The 15,968-nt window shown below is 47.1% G+C and overlaps 1 protein-coding gene across 1 annotated transcript; it reads left to right on the top strand.

Moving 5' to 3' along the window:
• Positions 1–4,281: 4,281 nt before the first annotated feature.
• On the top strand, positions 4,282–15,262 carry HGH1 (HGH1 cochaperone). Its single transcript, XM_075211498.1, is given in 8 exon segments — positions 4,282–4,371; positions 4,765–5,140; positions 5,143–5,312; positions 8,357–8,457; positions 9,056–9,154; positions 10,893–10,984; positions 12,836–12,958; positions 14,779–15,262. Coding segments are annotated over 7 exon segments (1,077 nt in total). The 5' UTR covers positions 4,282–4,371; positions 4,765–4,777; the 3' UTR covers positions 14,908–15,262.
• The last annotated feature ends 706 nt before the right edge of the window (positions 15,263–15,968 follow it).

Raw genomic sequence — 15,968 nt, 5'->3', positions numbered from 1 at the left:
ATTTTTAGTAACAGTATACAATACGTTTACCCAAACATGGATTTACATGCAATGCTAACAATATTTACACTTATCTGTGATATCCTGAAACTTGCTGTGATTTCCTGCATCTTGTTTTAGACACAGGAAATCTAACAGCAAGTCTAATTAAACCTTCCTGAGCCTTCAGGTGTGCTTTCTTCAGACAGTTGCAGAATACACATTTCCTCCACTCTATTGCTAACTTGAGAATTCCCAAACAAGTTACAAAACCCCAAACAAGACATTTCCCTACCAAAATACACAAAACACTTAATTTCTGATGCAATAAGCATTTTTTGAGAAATACCTCAGAAATTAATGCCATTCCTCTACAAAGTGACACACGATCAGGGCCGGATTAAGGGAAGGGAGGCCCCCGGGCTAAGGATACTGTGAGGCCCCCCCATGAGGCCTCCCGTGAACTTACCTCCTCCTGTTGTTCCACTCCCTGTAGCAATTAGGCAGTAAGTCCTACAGTGACAGCAGGCAGTTAACAGCATAACATTTATTGTTAGCTGCCTACCATTTTCCTTCAACAAGTGACAGTCAGAGACCCGTTAAATGTCGGCGGGCCACCGAGCTGCCCGAGGCCCCTGGGCTATAGCCCCTTTAGCCCTATTGTTAATCCGGCTCTGCACACGATATAGTAAAATCAGTACATTGCTATGATATAAATCAGCGCCCTGCTCTATTTCCTTTAAATAAATTTATACCATAAAAGTGATCCAGTCACAAGTAGTTCTTCTGTGGAATTGGACCAGATGGGCTAGCTCTTCAATGAGCCTTGGACACCCATCCCTCTAACCTGTCGCTCAGATCCTTACGTTGCCCATTTTTCCTGCTTCCAACACATCAACACCATGACCTGACTGTTCACATGCAGCCTAATATATCTCACTCCTCGTTGGGTGACAACGTGACGAGATAATCAATGTTATTCACATCACTGTTGTGGCTGATCGGTTTACTATCTACCTGCTGTATATTACCTATAGATATATACATTCTACTGACCACAGGGCTTATTTATTTAGCTGACCAAACCTCCCAACTGTCCTGATTTCAGGGCTCTGTCCCAGTTGGTAGGAAAGTTGGGAGGTATTCTGTTCAGAAATGGTGTTTTTGGGGAGTACAGGTCAGCCTGGAGGGGGCCATTGTCACCCCCCCCCCCCCCCCCCCCATGTTAGGTGTTATGACATAAATATATATATATATGTATATATAATACATAACGGCTCTGTAGATATTCTGAATATATAATCTTCTTTGCAGGGTTAGCTGCTGTCACCTGAAATAAATGAATTGGAACTATCTAAGTGCGAGCTACCAGTATTATCTATCAGTAACTCTTCTCTTGGTCCTTTATTCATCTTATATTTGTTGCCGGAAAAATTCTTAGAGGACTCTGCGTTGGCCCCGGGCTCCGACAACATGGCCGCCGCCCGAGAGCCGCAGACTGCGCTGTGCATCAATCTAATGCTGATTGTGTGCCCTGTAATCCCGCCCGTCTGGTCATTAGAGTGCGTTCATGACGTCATATAAGAGTCCAGAAGATTCACATGTGCTATACAGTGAGTATTATATTATCTGTATCCCTCCCGGTGTATACTACATATGCTGCCCCCCCCCCCCAGTGTATTATATTACATGTACTGCCCCCCCAGTGTATTATATATTACCTGTGCTGCCCCCCAGTGTATTATATTACCTGTGCTGCCCCCCAGTGTATTATATTACCTGTGCTGCCCCCCCCCAGTGTATTATATTACATGTACTGCCCCCCCCCGTGTATTATATATTACCTGTGCTGCCCCCCAGTGTATTATATTACCTGTGCTGCCCCCCCCCCAGTGTATTATATTGACTCCGCTGTCCCCCCCAGTGTATTATATTACCTGTGCTGCCCACCCAGTGTATTATATATAACCTGTGCTGCCCCCCCCAGTGTATTATATATAACCTGTGCTGCCCCCCCAGTGTATTATATATTACCTGTGCTGCCCCCCCCAGTGTATTATATATAACCTGTGCTGCCCCCCAGTGTATTATATATTACCTGTGCTGCCCCCCCAGTGTATTATATTACCTGTGCTGCCCCCCCCCCCCAGTGTATTATATTATCTGTATCCCTCCCGGTGTATACTACATATGCTGACCCCCCCCGTGTATTATATTGACTGTGCTGTCCCCCCCCCAGTGTATTATATTACATGTACTGCCCCCCCAGTGTATTATACATAACCTGTGCTGCCCCCCCAGTGTATTATATATAAACTATGCTGCCCCCCCAGTGTATTATATATTACCTGTGCTGCCCCCCCAGTGTATTATATATAACCTGTGCTGCCCCCCCAGTGTATTATATATTACCTGTGCTGCCCCCCCAGTGTATTATATATAACCTGTGCTGCCCCCCCAGTGTATTATATATTACCTGTGCTGCCCCCCCAGTGTATTATATATTACCTGTGCTGCCCACCCAGTGTATTATATATTACCTGTGCTGCCCACCCAGTGTATTATATATTACCTGTGCTGCCCACCCAGTGTATTATATATTACCTGTGCTGCCCACCCAGTGTATTATATATTACCTGTGCTGCCCACCCAGTGTATTATATATTACCTGTGCTGCCCACCCAGTGTATTATATATTACCTGTGCTGCCCCCCAGTGTATTATATTACCTGTGCTGCCCCCCAGTGTATTATAATTACCTGTACTGTACGCCACTATATTACTATAGGTCAGTGGTTCCCAAACTTTTGCAGTTCGCGGCACCCTTAGAGTCTCCAAATTTTTTCAAGGCACCCCTCCAAAATAATTACTGAACAGTCCTGTTTTAGAGGTAGTTGGGTCAAAAAGTTGTAATAAGTATTTAGGTCACGACAGAAATACTTATTTAGTTGTATGCAAAAATGCCCCCTCTGCATCCAGACACTTTGCCCTCAGGCACTCTGCCCCCTCTGCATCCAGACACACTGCCCCCTCTGCCACGCTGTCCCCCTCCTCTGCCCCCTCTCATGATGTCCCCCCTCCTCTGCCCCCTCTCACGATGTCCCCCCCTCCTCTGCCCTCTCTCACGATGTCCAGGCACACTGCCCCCTCTGCAACCAGGCTCACTACCCCCTCTGCATCCAGGCACACTGCCCTCTCTCACGTTGCCCTCTCTGTCACGCTGGCCCCCTCCTCTGCCCTCTGTCACGCTGGCACCCTCCTCTGCCCTCTTGTCACGCTGGCCCCCTCCTCTGCCATCTGTCCTCCTCCTCTGCCATATGTCCCCCTCCTCTGCCCTCTGTCCCCCCTCTGTCCCCCTCCTCTGCCCTCCTCCTCTGCTCTCTGTCCTCCTCCTCTGCTCTCTGTCCTCCTCTGCTCTCTGCCCTCCTCCTCTGCTCTCTGTCCCCCTCCTCTGCCCTCTGTCCCCCTCCTCTGCCCTCTGTCCCCTTCCTCTGCCCTCCTCCTCTGCCCTCTGTCCCCCTCCTCTGCTCTCTGTCTTCCTGGTCTGCCATCTGTCCTCCTCCTCTGCTCTCTGTCCTCCTGGTCTGCCATCTGTCCTCCTTCTCTGCTTTCTGGTCTGCCATCTGTCCTCCTCCTCTGCTCTCTGTCCTCCTGGTCTGCCATCCGTCCTCCTCCTCTGCTCTCTGTCCTCCTGGTCTGCCATCTGTCCTCCTCCTCTGCTCTCTGTCCTCCTGGTCTGCCATCTGTCCTCCTCCTCTCTGTCCCCCTCCTCCTCTGCCCTCTGTCCTCCTCCTTTGCCATCTGTCCTCCTCCTCCTCCTCTGCCATCTGTCCCCCTCCTCCTCTGTCCCCCTCCTCCTCTGCCCTCTGTCCTCCTCCTTTGCCATCTGTCCTCCTCCTCCTCCTTTGCCCTCGGTCTGCCCTCTGTCCCCCTCCTCCTCTACCATCTGTCCTCCTGGTCTGCCCTCTGTCCCCCTTCTCCTCTGCCATCTGTCCTCCTCCTTTGCCATCTGTCCTCCTCCTCCTCTGCCCTCGGTCTGCTCTCTGTCCCCCCTCCTCATCTGTCCTCCTGGTCTGCCCTCTGTCCCCCTCCTCCTCTGCCATCTGTCCCTCCTCCTTTGCCATCTGTCCTCCTCTGCCCTCGGTCTGCTCTCTGTCCCCCTCCTCATCTGTCCTCCTGGTCTGCCCTCTGTCCCCCTCCTCCTCTGCCATCTGTCCTCCTGGTCTGCCCTCTGTCCCCCTCCTCCCCCTCTGTCCTCCTCCTTTGCCATCTGTCCTCCTCTGTCCTCTGTCCCCCTCCCCTCTGCCCCGCGCCAGGCAAGCTGTCACTGAATGACGTCAGTGACAGCTGCGGGAGAAAGGAGGCTGCTGGGTCCCGGCGCCGCGCGGATTGGTAAGTTTCTGTTTTTCTTTCTTTTTTTTTTGGGCTGGTCCGCGGCACCCCTGGGAGCCGCGGCGCACACTTTGGGAACCGCCGCTATAGGTCCTTCTCTCATCAGCCTCATGTGTCGTCATCATCATATATTTACACATAGCGCCACTAATGCTGCAGCGCTGTACAGAGAACATACTCCATATCAGTCCGTGCCCCATTGGAGCTTACCGTCTGAATTCCATAAGTTACACACACACACACACACACACACACACTAGGGTCAATTTGATACCAGCAAATTAACCTACACACCACTGAGCTATTGTGCTGCCCTCTGTGTCTTTTGTTCGGTTTGAATGTTAGTTTATGACCTGTGCTCCATAGCGCTCATCTCTCATTCTCCATCCTCAGGTGTAGGCCACTTATGGATCCATCGCTTTGCTGCGAGTTCCTCTCCTTTCTGAGCCCAGACACTCGGGCCGATGTGAAGAGCCAGGCCCTGGAGTACCTGCTGGGTGTGAGTGCGACACCTCAGGGGAGGAGGAGTCTGTGTGATCTACCAGGATTACTACAACCTCTGCTAGATCTGACCTCTGACCCATCACCACCAGTTGTCCAGGATTCCTACCACATACTGGTGAATATGACCTCTGACCCATGCACTCACCCTGCTCTGCTAGACATCCCTACTCTTCTCACTACGCTGATCAGTCGCCTGTATGATCCTCAGTATATTTATGCTGATTCTGTCTGTACAGCGCTCTGCAACCTGAGCCGCGAGGAGGAGACACCTGCCGCTCTGTTCTCTCTGCATTAAAACCTCTGGGACTGAATCAGCTTCTGGAAATGATCTGTAGTCCCAAGTACAACCTGACAGCTAAGCTGGACTATCTTGGGCCTCTTCTGTGCAACCTGACTCAGCTATCGGAAGGCAGAGACTTTATACTGGACAGGACTAGGTGAGAAAACGCATGGACTGCAGTACACAAGTACAGATAAAGTTACATGTCGGCACCAGGAACTCTGTACGTGACACACGCGTGTGACCCCATGGGAGGCATGTACATTTATAAAGGTTTTCTGCCTCTTCCTCGTAGCTAATCTGTCCACGCCGCCCTCTTTACCCATACAATGTACATCAATACTATATCCAATACAAGTCACAATAAATAACATACAAATGTACATCCACAGCATAAAAGTCATACCTACTCTCTCGAATGTCGCTGGATACTCCAGGATCCTACACAGGAGCTATTTGTGTTGGTTATCTTTAGGGTGATTGAAAAGGTGAATATATAGCCACCTTGTTACTTAATATGTACCTGTGAAGGTACCGGGTTTTCTGGCCCAATTCTACCCACTTCACTCTGGCTGGCCACCCACGGGTTCCTTCCTAAGCCAGGAAAGCCTACCCAGTACCTTCTAAGGTTCTTGTTAGTCACTCAGGCAAATGCAGTTAGAAAAGTTCAACAGTACATTTATTTTAATAAAAATAACACTAGAATATAATGTACACAAAGTAAATAAATGCCAGGCAGGTTTATCACATTATCTGTCCCTTAACCCAGTAGCTTAAGGAGCTACAGTCACCTAGATGTCCTAACTTAAAGACCCATGGAGTTCTTCTCTTAGCTGCTGCTATAGTCCATTGGTAGAGAACGAAAACTAAAAACCAGCTACACTGCACCTTCCATGAATCAAATCTCAGAATTAATATATCTTCCCCACTTGGAGTGGCTCCTTATATCTAGGGTTAATTTTCCACAGTATTTTCCCCTCCCTGGGCAAACCCCTGGGCCTCTCCTTGTTAAACATTGGTGAGTGCTGGACTAGGGGGGTTGGAGAGGTTAGTGGAGATGAGTTGTACTTCTACAGAACCTTCCCTGCCAGTTGTAGACGAAAACAATGGATACTAATTAGCCCTCTGCAGTTGTACTCTGTTAAGCTGGGGAACAAAAGCAAGGACTATAAAAAGTACATGCTATAATCCACATTTTGTGAGAAACGAGGGACAGGCTGATTAGGATGTTCTCAAACTCGTTTTGTGACAGTACCAATAATTAAAATAAATGCAAAACTGAAATCTGTAGAAACATTTGCTTTATATTAATACCCTCACTTCTAAAGCCCTCGTTAACGCGTCCTTCCACCGAATCAAAAAACTCTCGCCCACCTGAACTTGGCCCTTCCTCCTATTACCACCTCACACTTCCACCTTCAGGACTTTAGCCGCACTACTCCCCATATTTAAAGGTCCCAGCCCTGCCCAACCAGTCTCACTCCAAACACCAAATGCTCCCTGAAAGCTCACCTTCTTTTCACACTTGCCTACCCCGCCCCATCCTCAGACAATTCCCTCCAAACGCTCCACTTGCCCCTCCCACTCACTTCCTTCCACCGCTATCGTCTGTCTCCATTCACTTCCCTAATGATGTGCACTACCAAACACAAGTATACATTACCCAGTGTACTCTCCCAAATGACTCCACCTCACCAGTACAGTGACATAGCCTACTACCCCAAATGCCCCCACCTCACCAGTACAATGACATAGCCTACTACCCCAAATGCCCCCACCTCACCAGTACAATGACATAGCCTACTACCCCAAATGCCCCCACCTCACCAGTACAATGACATAGCCTACTACCCCAAATGCCCCCACCTCACCAGTACAATGACATAGCCTACTACCCCAAATGCCCCCACCTCAGCAGTACAGTGACATAGCCTACTACCCCAAATGCCCCCACCTCACCAGTACAATGATATAGCCTACTACCCTAAATACCCCCACCTCACCAGTACAATGACATAGCCTACTACCCCAAATACCCCCACCTCACCAGTACAATGACATAGCCTACTACCCCAAATACCCCCACCTCACCAGTACAATAACATAGCCTACTACCCCAAATGACCCTACCTCACTAGTACAATGACATAGCCTACTACCCCAAATGCTCCCACCTCACCAGTACAATGACATAGCCTACTACCCCAAATACCCCCACCTCACCAGTACAATAACATAGCCTACTACCCCAAATACCCCCACCTCACCAGTACAATAACATAGCCTACTACCCCAAATACCCCCACCTCACCAGTACAATAACATAGCCTACTACCCCAAATGACCCTACCTCACTAGTACAATGACATAGCCTACTACCCCAAATGCTCCCACCTCACCAGTACAATGACATAGCCTACTACCCCAAATACCCCCACCTCACCAGTACAATAACATAGCCTACTACCCCAAATGACCCTACCTCACCAGTACAATGACATAGCCTACTACCCCAAATACCCCCACCTCACCAGTACAATGACATAGCCTACTACCCCAAATGCTCCCACCTCACCAGTACAATGACATAGCCTACTACCCCAAATGCTCCCACCTCACCAGTACAATGACATAGCCTACTACCCCAAATGCTCCCACCTCACCAGTACAATGACATAGCCTACTACCCCAAATGCTCCCACCTCACCAGTACAATGACATAGCCTACTACCCCAAATACCCCCACCTCACCAGTACAATGACATAGCCTACTACCCCAAATGCTCCCACCTCACCAGTACAATGACATAGCCTACTACCCCAAATGCCCCCACCTCACCAGTACAATGACATAGCCTACTACCCCAAATACCCCCACCTCACCAGTACAATGACATAGCCTACTACCCCAAATACCCCCACCTCACCAGTACAATGACATAGCCTACTACCCCAAATGCCCCCACCTCACCAGTACAATGACATAGCCTACTACCCCAAATGCTCCCACCTCACCAGTACAATGACATAGCCTACTACCCCAAATGCTCCCACCTCACCAGTACAATGACATAGCCTACTACCCCAAATGCCCCCACCTCACCAGTACAATTACTGCCCCAATGCATCTGATACAGGAGATATATGTAAGTGTCCAGCTCTGTCTTTCCTTGTCTGATGTTTGGGTATCTTGTGCCCTAGGTGTGTGATCCAGCGTCTTCTCCCATATACCCATAACCAAGGATCGGTTAAGCTCAGAGGGGGAATTGTGGGGACACTGAGGAACTGCTGCTTTAATCACCGTGAGTTACACCAACACCTCTCTAAATTCTTGTGTTTGTAGCTATGTGTCTTTAGCACCGGAAGCCCCTGTGTCTTTAGCACCGGAAGCCCCCATGTGCCTGTGCGTGCCATGAGCTCCTGATGCCCCTATGCCTATGCATGATCTGGGCACCGGAAGCCCCCTCCCCTGTGCCTGTTGGTGACCCAGGCACCAGAGCACCCCTGTGTCTGAGTGACCCTCGCCCCCTTTCTACCTGCAGTAACCCAGCTCCCTGTTACCTTGTGACTCTCTTCTCTCTCCATGCCAGTAAGCAGTAGACTGCAGTATCCCCCAGTACGGCATTCTGTTCCTCCTGGTTCCTAATGGGAGCTTCTAGAAGGGATCACATCTGCCACAGGGTTTTGCACAATACATATGGCACATTGTACATTGGGGTGTGCAGCCCTACTTCCACCTATTATTACAAATACAAGTTTTCTTTGTGCAGTTATTGCTATTAAAGGGCTATTATTTAACTTCATTCACAAGCCAAGAAATGTACCTCCATTGGTCTATGATTCTAGCTCATATTTTGATGTTCTGTCTCTCATTATTGGATCCTATGGGATTTGTTTCAGGAGACCATGCCTGGTTGCTGGGAAATGATGTGGATTTGCTGCCCTTCTTGTTGCTGCCATTGGCCGGTGGAGAGGAGTACACCGACGAGGAGATGGAAAGTAAGACGTGTAATAGAGCAACAGGCACAGAATAGAATGAGTCCTTTTCAACCAGCTCATAATTATTGATCTCTACGTACAGCAGGAAAGATTGTGTCAGAGCAATTTTAGGGTAAAAGCTGAGTTATGATGGTGAAAGCTCAGATGGAAAACCTAATTGTGTTGCATACGTGGTAGGAGGAAAGTGTCTTATGATTATGCGTTTGATGAAAGCTCTGTTGGGCCTGGTGCTGGTTTTGATAATGTAAGCAGAGACTGGGTTGTTGTTGAGATGGTGTAAAAAAGAAAAAAGCTTGGTATGGTGTATGGAGAAGGCCAGCTTGTGTGCGTGTTAGTGTCAGTCATCCCTGTCTGTTGTTGCTGGGAACTGTACCGGCATTCAGCATCGGTTTCCTTCTGGGTAACTGTCACTGCTGGGGTACCCCCTTGCTGGTGTACCTGGGCTGGTACCCCTGACCTCTCACTATAGATTAGGGTTGCTGTGGATGGTTTGCCCCCTGGCCTATCACACTGGGCAGAGCTGCTGGCTAGCGGGCAGAGTGGTGGTACCGTAAAGCTGGGTCCAAAACACAGACAGCCAGGAAGGGATTAGAGTTGGGTCTAATCTGTAGATCACAGGATTTTCAGCATAGAGAAGTTCTCAAGCAGGTCTTTGAAGCAAGTGATGTTTATTTGCAGTCACACTGATTGAAGGTACCAGTTAACAGGGCAGATGGAACAAGCATGAGGATACATTTCAGTGGTGTACAAGGTCTCTCTTCTTATACAGTTTGGACACGGCCTCACAGAGTAAACCAGACCCCTGAGGTCTGAGTTATTTTTAGTATCAGGATATGATATGTTTCCCAAACATGGATTTACATGCAATGCAAAGCTAACAACATTTACACTACTCTGTTATGTGCTAAAACTTGATGCTTGCATTATCTGAGATGAAGTCACGCCAGGCAGAGGCCCCCTGCTGGGTATACAGGCTAAACAGGTGTTTGTCACTTTACATAAAGACTTGCTTAGCATTTCCTGCTATCAGCAAACAGGCTTCCTCTAGCGAAGTTACAAACAATAATGACACTTCCATACAAAACATATCCCAATGTAACTTATACATTGGTGCCTGCACCTCTGATTTAAATGTATTTCTACAATAAATTATTCTACAATATATTACATGATCCAGCCACAAATAAGTTATTTATAAGTGATCCAGTCACAGTTGAGTTATGATGGTGACAGTTTGGATGGAAAGCCCAGTTGTGTTGGTTACAGTGTAGGTGGAATATTGGCTTATGATTATGCTCTGTTGGCCATGGTGCTGATTTAGAAAGAAAGCCATGTTGTGTTATTTTCAGCGTAGAGAGAGAACTGGGCTCGTCTTGTGGCAGGGTATGTAAACAACTGTTGAGTTGGTGTAAGAGGAGACGGAGTTCTTGTTGTGATAGTGTACAAAAAACTTGGTTGGTATGTTGATGGTGTAGCTGCTGGTTATTACAACTGGAAAGCCCAGCTGTAATGTAATAGTGTACGTCAGGTGTGTGAGTCAAGTGTAGTTAAAAAGGATTAACGGGTAAGAAGGGAAGAGCTGCGATTGTTTAGGAGGGGGGAGAGCTGCGATTGTTTAGAGGGGGGGGGGGGGGCTCAGTGCCTGAAGGTGGTTACAGGTCCCCAGGTTGTTGATTATTGTGTCTGGAAAATTACTGATTGCTTCTTCTTTTTATTCTGTCACTTTCGTCTTCCTCAGTCCTCCCCCCTGATCTGCAGTATCTTTCGGAGGACAAACAGAGGGAACTGGACCCTGATATCAGGAAGATGCTGATAGAGTGTCTACAACTGGTGAGATAATACACTCTTTATTCTGTGTTTATCCTGAGACAACGTATTTCTACTTTTCTCTTATTTACAATCTGTATTCATTTTGCCGATCGCTACAATAGTGACAGTTTGGTGGGAGTGATGGAGCTGGAGTAGTAGTCATTCCTCAAACACTGAATCCGGAAAAGATAGATATATATTTGCCAATACAACATGGCACCTGTGTGATAGAGGAGATACAGCAATACCTGGTATTACATGGAGTAATAATGTTTAGCTGCATTATTCTGGGAAACGGATGCTGCTATGGAGCCTTAGGACTCTCTGACACCTTACCCCCGAGCAAAGCAAGATTCAGTCCCGAGGAGAGATGTCCTTATAGTGTAGTAATTGATTAATCAGTGCCATATAATGCAGGTACGATGTTCTTAGCAGAAGTCAGCTTATCTTCAGGGTATAATAACTCCCTCAGGTTTAGGAGAAAGTGAAGGTAGAAGAGAAAAGCAGCAAAATAGCATTTAATGTGCATTCTCAGCCTGCTATACTCACAGAAACGAATGTATGAGAATAGACCTGCGCATACTTTCTGTCAGAAGCGCTTATACTCCGTACGCTACAATAGGGCTATAAGAGAATGCTCGTGAAGTGCACTGTGCTGCAGGAGTACAAGGTGTTACCTGTGCTGCAGAAGTACAAGGTGTTACCTGTGCTGCAGGAGTACAAGGTGTTACCTGTGCTGCAGGAGTACAAGGTGTTACCTGTGCTGCAGGAGTACAAGGTGTTACCTGTGCTGCAGGAGTACAAGGTGTTACCTGTACTGCAGGAGTACAAGGTGTTACCTGTGCTGCAGGAGTACAAGGTGTTACCTGTGCTGCAGGAGTACAAGGTGTTACCTGTGCTGCAGGAGTACAAGGTGTTACCTGTGCTTTTCATGTGTTGGTTTTCACAGAACACAGGACCATCTTTATTAAATCTCCTTTCCTGCACAGTACAGTTCACAGGAAGGCAGTGATTTACATACTCAAGAACTGACACTTTCTGTCCCTCAGGACCGTCACTCTACCTATAGACCTGTCGGCTGTACACATTGCTGTCACACACTCTGACAGTCACGCTAGGGTGTAACAGGGAAAGCCTCAGCTCACATGCTGTCGCCCACACTTCCAATTCTATATATTCATCCGTTCACAACTGGATACGCGCAATCATCATTTTCAACATTTATTTGATATTGCGCCAGCAGATTACGTAGCGCTTTACAATTGGGAACAAACATTAATAAAACAATACTGGGTAATACTTACAGAGAGGTAAGAGAACCCTGCTTGCAAGCTGTATTCATGGAGCAATTGTTATAAACCAGAAGTAAAGATAGAGGGGCTGATTTTTTTTATTATTGTGTGTTCTAGTAATCGGAGGTTATATATATATCCGTCTTCATTATTGGATATTTATTTCCTGAATTGTAAGAATTATTGTCTGATTTTTGTCCTTTGTAGGATCTGCATAGCAACAAATACTCATATGATGGTATTTGATTGCATTAGATTTCTTAAAATTGTTTAGTGATAGTTGTCATTGCTTTATATTTGTGATGTATTTTGTTTATTTTATGCATTGCATGTGATGACTTGTGAGAGACTATTTTAATAAATATATATATAATATATATAGTTTTATATTTGATGATTGTTTTCTTTTTTTTGTTTTGTGTTTAAGAATATAGTTATATAAACCCCATTCCATCACATTCTTTGGTGTAGATGTGTAATCCCAGATACAAGTCTCGGATTCCTCGTGCTGGGTGTAACTTACTCAATCAGTTGTGTTTTACATTATTATTATTACTTAGTATATTCCCTGTCCCTACAGCTCTGTGCTATCCCGGATGGGCGACGTAATCTGAAAGATCGGGGTACGTACCTGATCCTGAGGTCTCTGCACTCCTGGGAGACCCAGGCTGATGTGAAGAGGGCGTGTGAAAAGGTCATACAGGTCAGTGCTACCTTCTGTCCGAACTAACATGAACAGCGGATTAGCCTGGGTTATCTCAGCATAGTAACAAATATACCTCTTATAGTTCCTCTGTCAGCTTAACTATGTGTTGCTCATGATAGATTAGGCTTCCAATAGATGGACCAGCAATTATGTAGAATATTAATACGCACTAGTACAGAAGGAGGCGCTGTAACACATTCTTTAGGTAACGCTGTGTATTATTTTTATCTCCAATCCAACAGTTGTCTGCTAAGATGTCTGAGCTCATGTGACAGGGGCAGTGACATGATGTGAGGAGGGGAATGGAGGCAGCAGGAAGCCACAGACTGACAGTTATATAGTGGAAGGAGCAGGGTCCTGAGCAGCACAGAGTATATCAGGAGATGAGTGATGTGTTAGTGAGGACAGGGCTGCATGTGACAGGGCAGTGACATGATTGTGAGGAGGGGAATGGAGGCAGCAGGAAGCCACAAACTGAGACTTATATAGTGGATGGAGCAGGGTCCCCAGCAGCACAGAGTATATCAGGAGATGAGTGATGTGTTAGTGAGGACAGGGCTGCATGTGACAGGGGCGGTGACATGATGTGAGGAGGGGAATGGAGGCAGCAGGAAGCCACAAACTGACAGTTATATAGTGGAAGGAGCAGCGTCCCCAGCAGCACAGAGTATATCAGGAGATGAGTGATGTGTTAGTGAGGACAGGGCTGCATGTGACGGGCAGTGACATGATGTGAGGAGGGGAATGGAGGCAGCAGGAAGCCACAGACTGAGAGTTATATAGTGGAAGGAGCAGGGTCCCCCAGCAGCACAGAGTATATCAGGAGATGAGTGATGTGTTAGTGAGGACAGAGATGCATGTGACAGGGGCAGTGACATGATGTGAGGAGGGGAATGGAGGCAGCAGGAAGCCACAGACTGAGAGTTATATAGTGGAAGGAGCAGGGTCCCCAGCAGCACAGAGTATATCAGGAGGTGAGTGATGTGTTAGTGAGGACAGGGCTGCATGTGACAGGAGCAGTGACATGATGTGAGGAGGGGAATGGAGGCAGCAGGAAGCCACAAACTGACAGTTATATAGTGGAAGGGGCAGGGTCCTCCAGCAGCACAGAGTATATCAGGAGATGAGTGATGTGTTAGTGAGGACAGGGCTGCATGTGACAGGGACAGAGACATGATGTGAGGAGGGGAATGGAGGCAGCAGGAAGCCACAGACTGACAGTTTTATAGTGGAAGGAGCAGGGTCCCCAGCAGCACAGAGTATATCAGGAGATGAGTGATGTGCTAGTGAGGACAGGGCTGCATGTGACAGGGCAGTGACATGATGTGAGGAGGGGAATGGAGACAGCAGGAAGCCACAGACTGAGAGTTATATAGTGGAAGGAGCAGGGTCCTCCAGCAGCACAGAGTATATCAGGAGATGAGTGATGTGTTAGTGAGGACAGGGCTGCATGTGACAGGGGCAGTGACATGATGTGAGGAGGGGAATGGAGGCAGCAGGAAGCCACAGACTGACAGTTATATAGTGGAAGGAGCAGGGTCCTCCAGCAGCACAGAGTATATCAGGAGATGAGTGATGTGTTAGTGAGGACAGGGCTGCATGTGACAGGGGCAGTGACATGATGTGAGGAGGGGAATGGAGGCAGCAGGAAGCCACAAACTGACAGTTATATAGTGGATGGAGCAGGGTCCCCAGCAGCACCCAGTAGTGATTTGAACGCTTGTGAAACGTGGGCTTCTTATCTTCAGCACCCTGTGGGTTCCATACTGTGTAATGTCACAATGATTAATGAGATTTTCTTGGACTCTGTGTGTCAGGTTCTGATAGGTGATGAGCCAGCGCCCGGCATGGAAAACCTCCTAGAAGTAACTGTCCCCCCCGAGGTGGAGGAAAAACTGAAGCAACTCGATGAAGAGGAAGACAAAGCTTTAGATGATGGCTCATAATACAGCAGAGAGAGTCTGTTTCTAATCTTCCTGGTGCCTGACTGTGCCAGACTGATGTGTGACTGCAACATCTCTCTATCCGATCCGCATAGGAATTACCACCACTCCACTCACTTCCGTTCCTAAACTGAGAATTCAGTTCTGCAAAAATGAAAACGGACAGATCAGGGGGTTATTTTATAAAAATAAAGTGTACATATTATTGGAAGAATTACACCAGATTATATGAAAAGATTTATCTTAATTCATGGTGTTCGATAAAATCTACAATCTAGACTATTTTCTATAGTGGTTTTGAGAGGAAAAATAAAAATAGATTACGCTTCCTGGACAATTCTAGTTCAGGCCCAAACTCTGTACTTGTCCATTAGTGTTTTCAACTGAGATTGTCCAAAGATTTCCCAGTATACAGCCAGGCTCTATTGCCAACACAACTCCCCTTTCCCCTTCCATCTTTACTGCTTTATACACCCCGAGGGAAGCTGCAACATTCTTCTTTACTCCTGTGATGTCAGCATTTCAGCACTTGTTCCAGAAGTGGATAGTGGAATAGAAAATGTTACAGCATGAGGCTTATCGTCTGATCGAAATGCAGTTTTCCTCTGGTCTGTACCAACCTGCGAGAATCTGCAAACGTTAGGGGAATCCTTCTAAAAAAAACCACTGAAAAATGATGACTCTGTCTGGCAACTGCCAGTGTACAGCAGCAGTGTTTGTAAGTTGATGATTGACACTTTCTCTGTTTTTTTTTTTTTTTTCATCAATAATTTTCATTGAACAAAACTTAGCAAGTTATTTGGGGTACAGAAAAATGAAAAAAATGGAAAGGGTACAGACAAAAGGAGTGAAGGGGAGTTGCTCAATGAGTCTTGCCATATATAAATATTTGACACTTGTAAAAACAGGGTATAAAAGACCGTGGAAAAAGTTGCTATAGTTAGCTTAGCTGAACCAGTTACAAAAAAAAAAATATCAGCATGTAGAGGATTCAAGTAGCACTGATAGTGATGGCACCGGGGAGGAGGAGGTTGGACCCCCGGTCGCTCTCGCACCACCTATAG

This window comes from Mixophyes fleayi, chromosome 5 (assembly GCF_038048845.1).
Source record: "Mixophyes fleayi isolate aMixFle1 chromosome 5, aMixFle1.hap1, whole genome shotgun sequence".
NCBI classification, from domain to species: domain Eukaryota; kingdom Metazoa; phylum Chordata; class Amphibia; order Anura; family Limnodynastidae; genus Mixophyes; species Mixophyes fleayi.
This window is presented reverse-complemented; position numbering and strand designations above follow the sequence as displayed.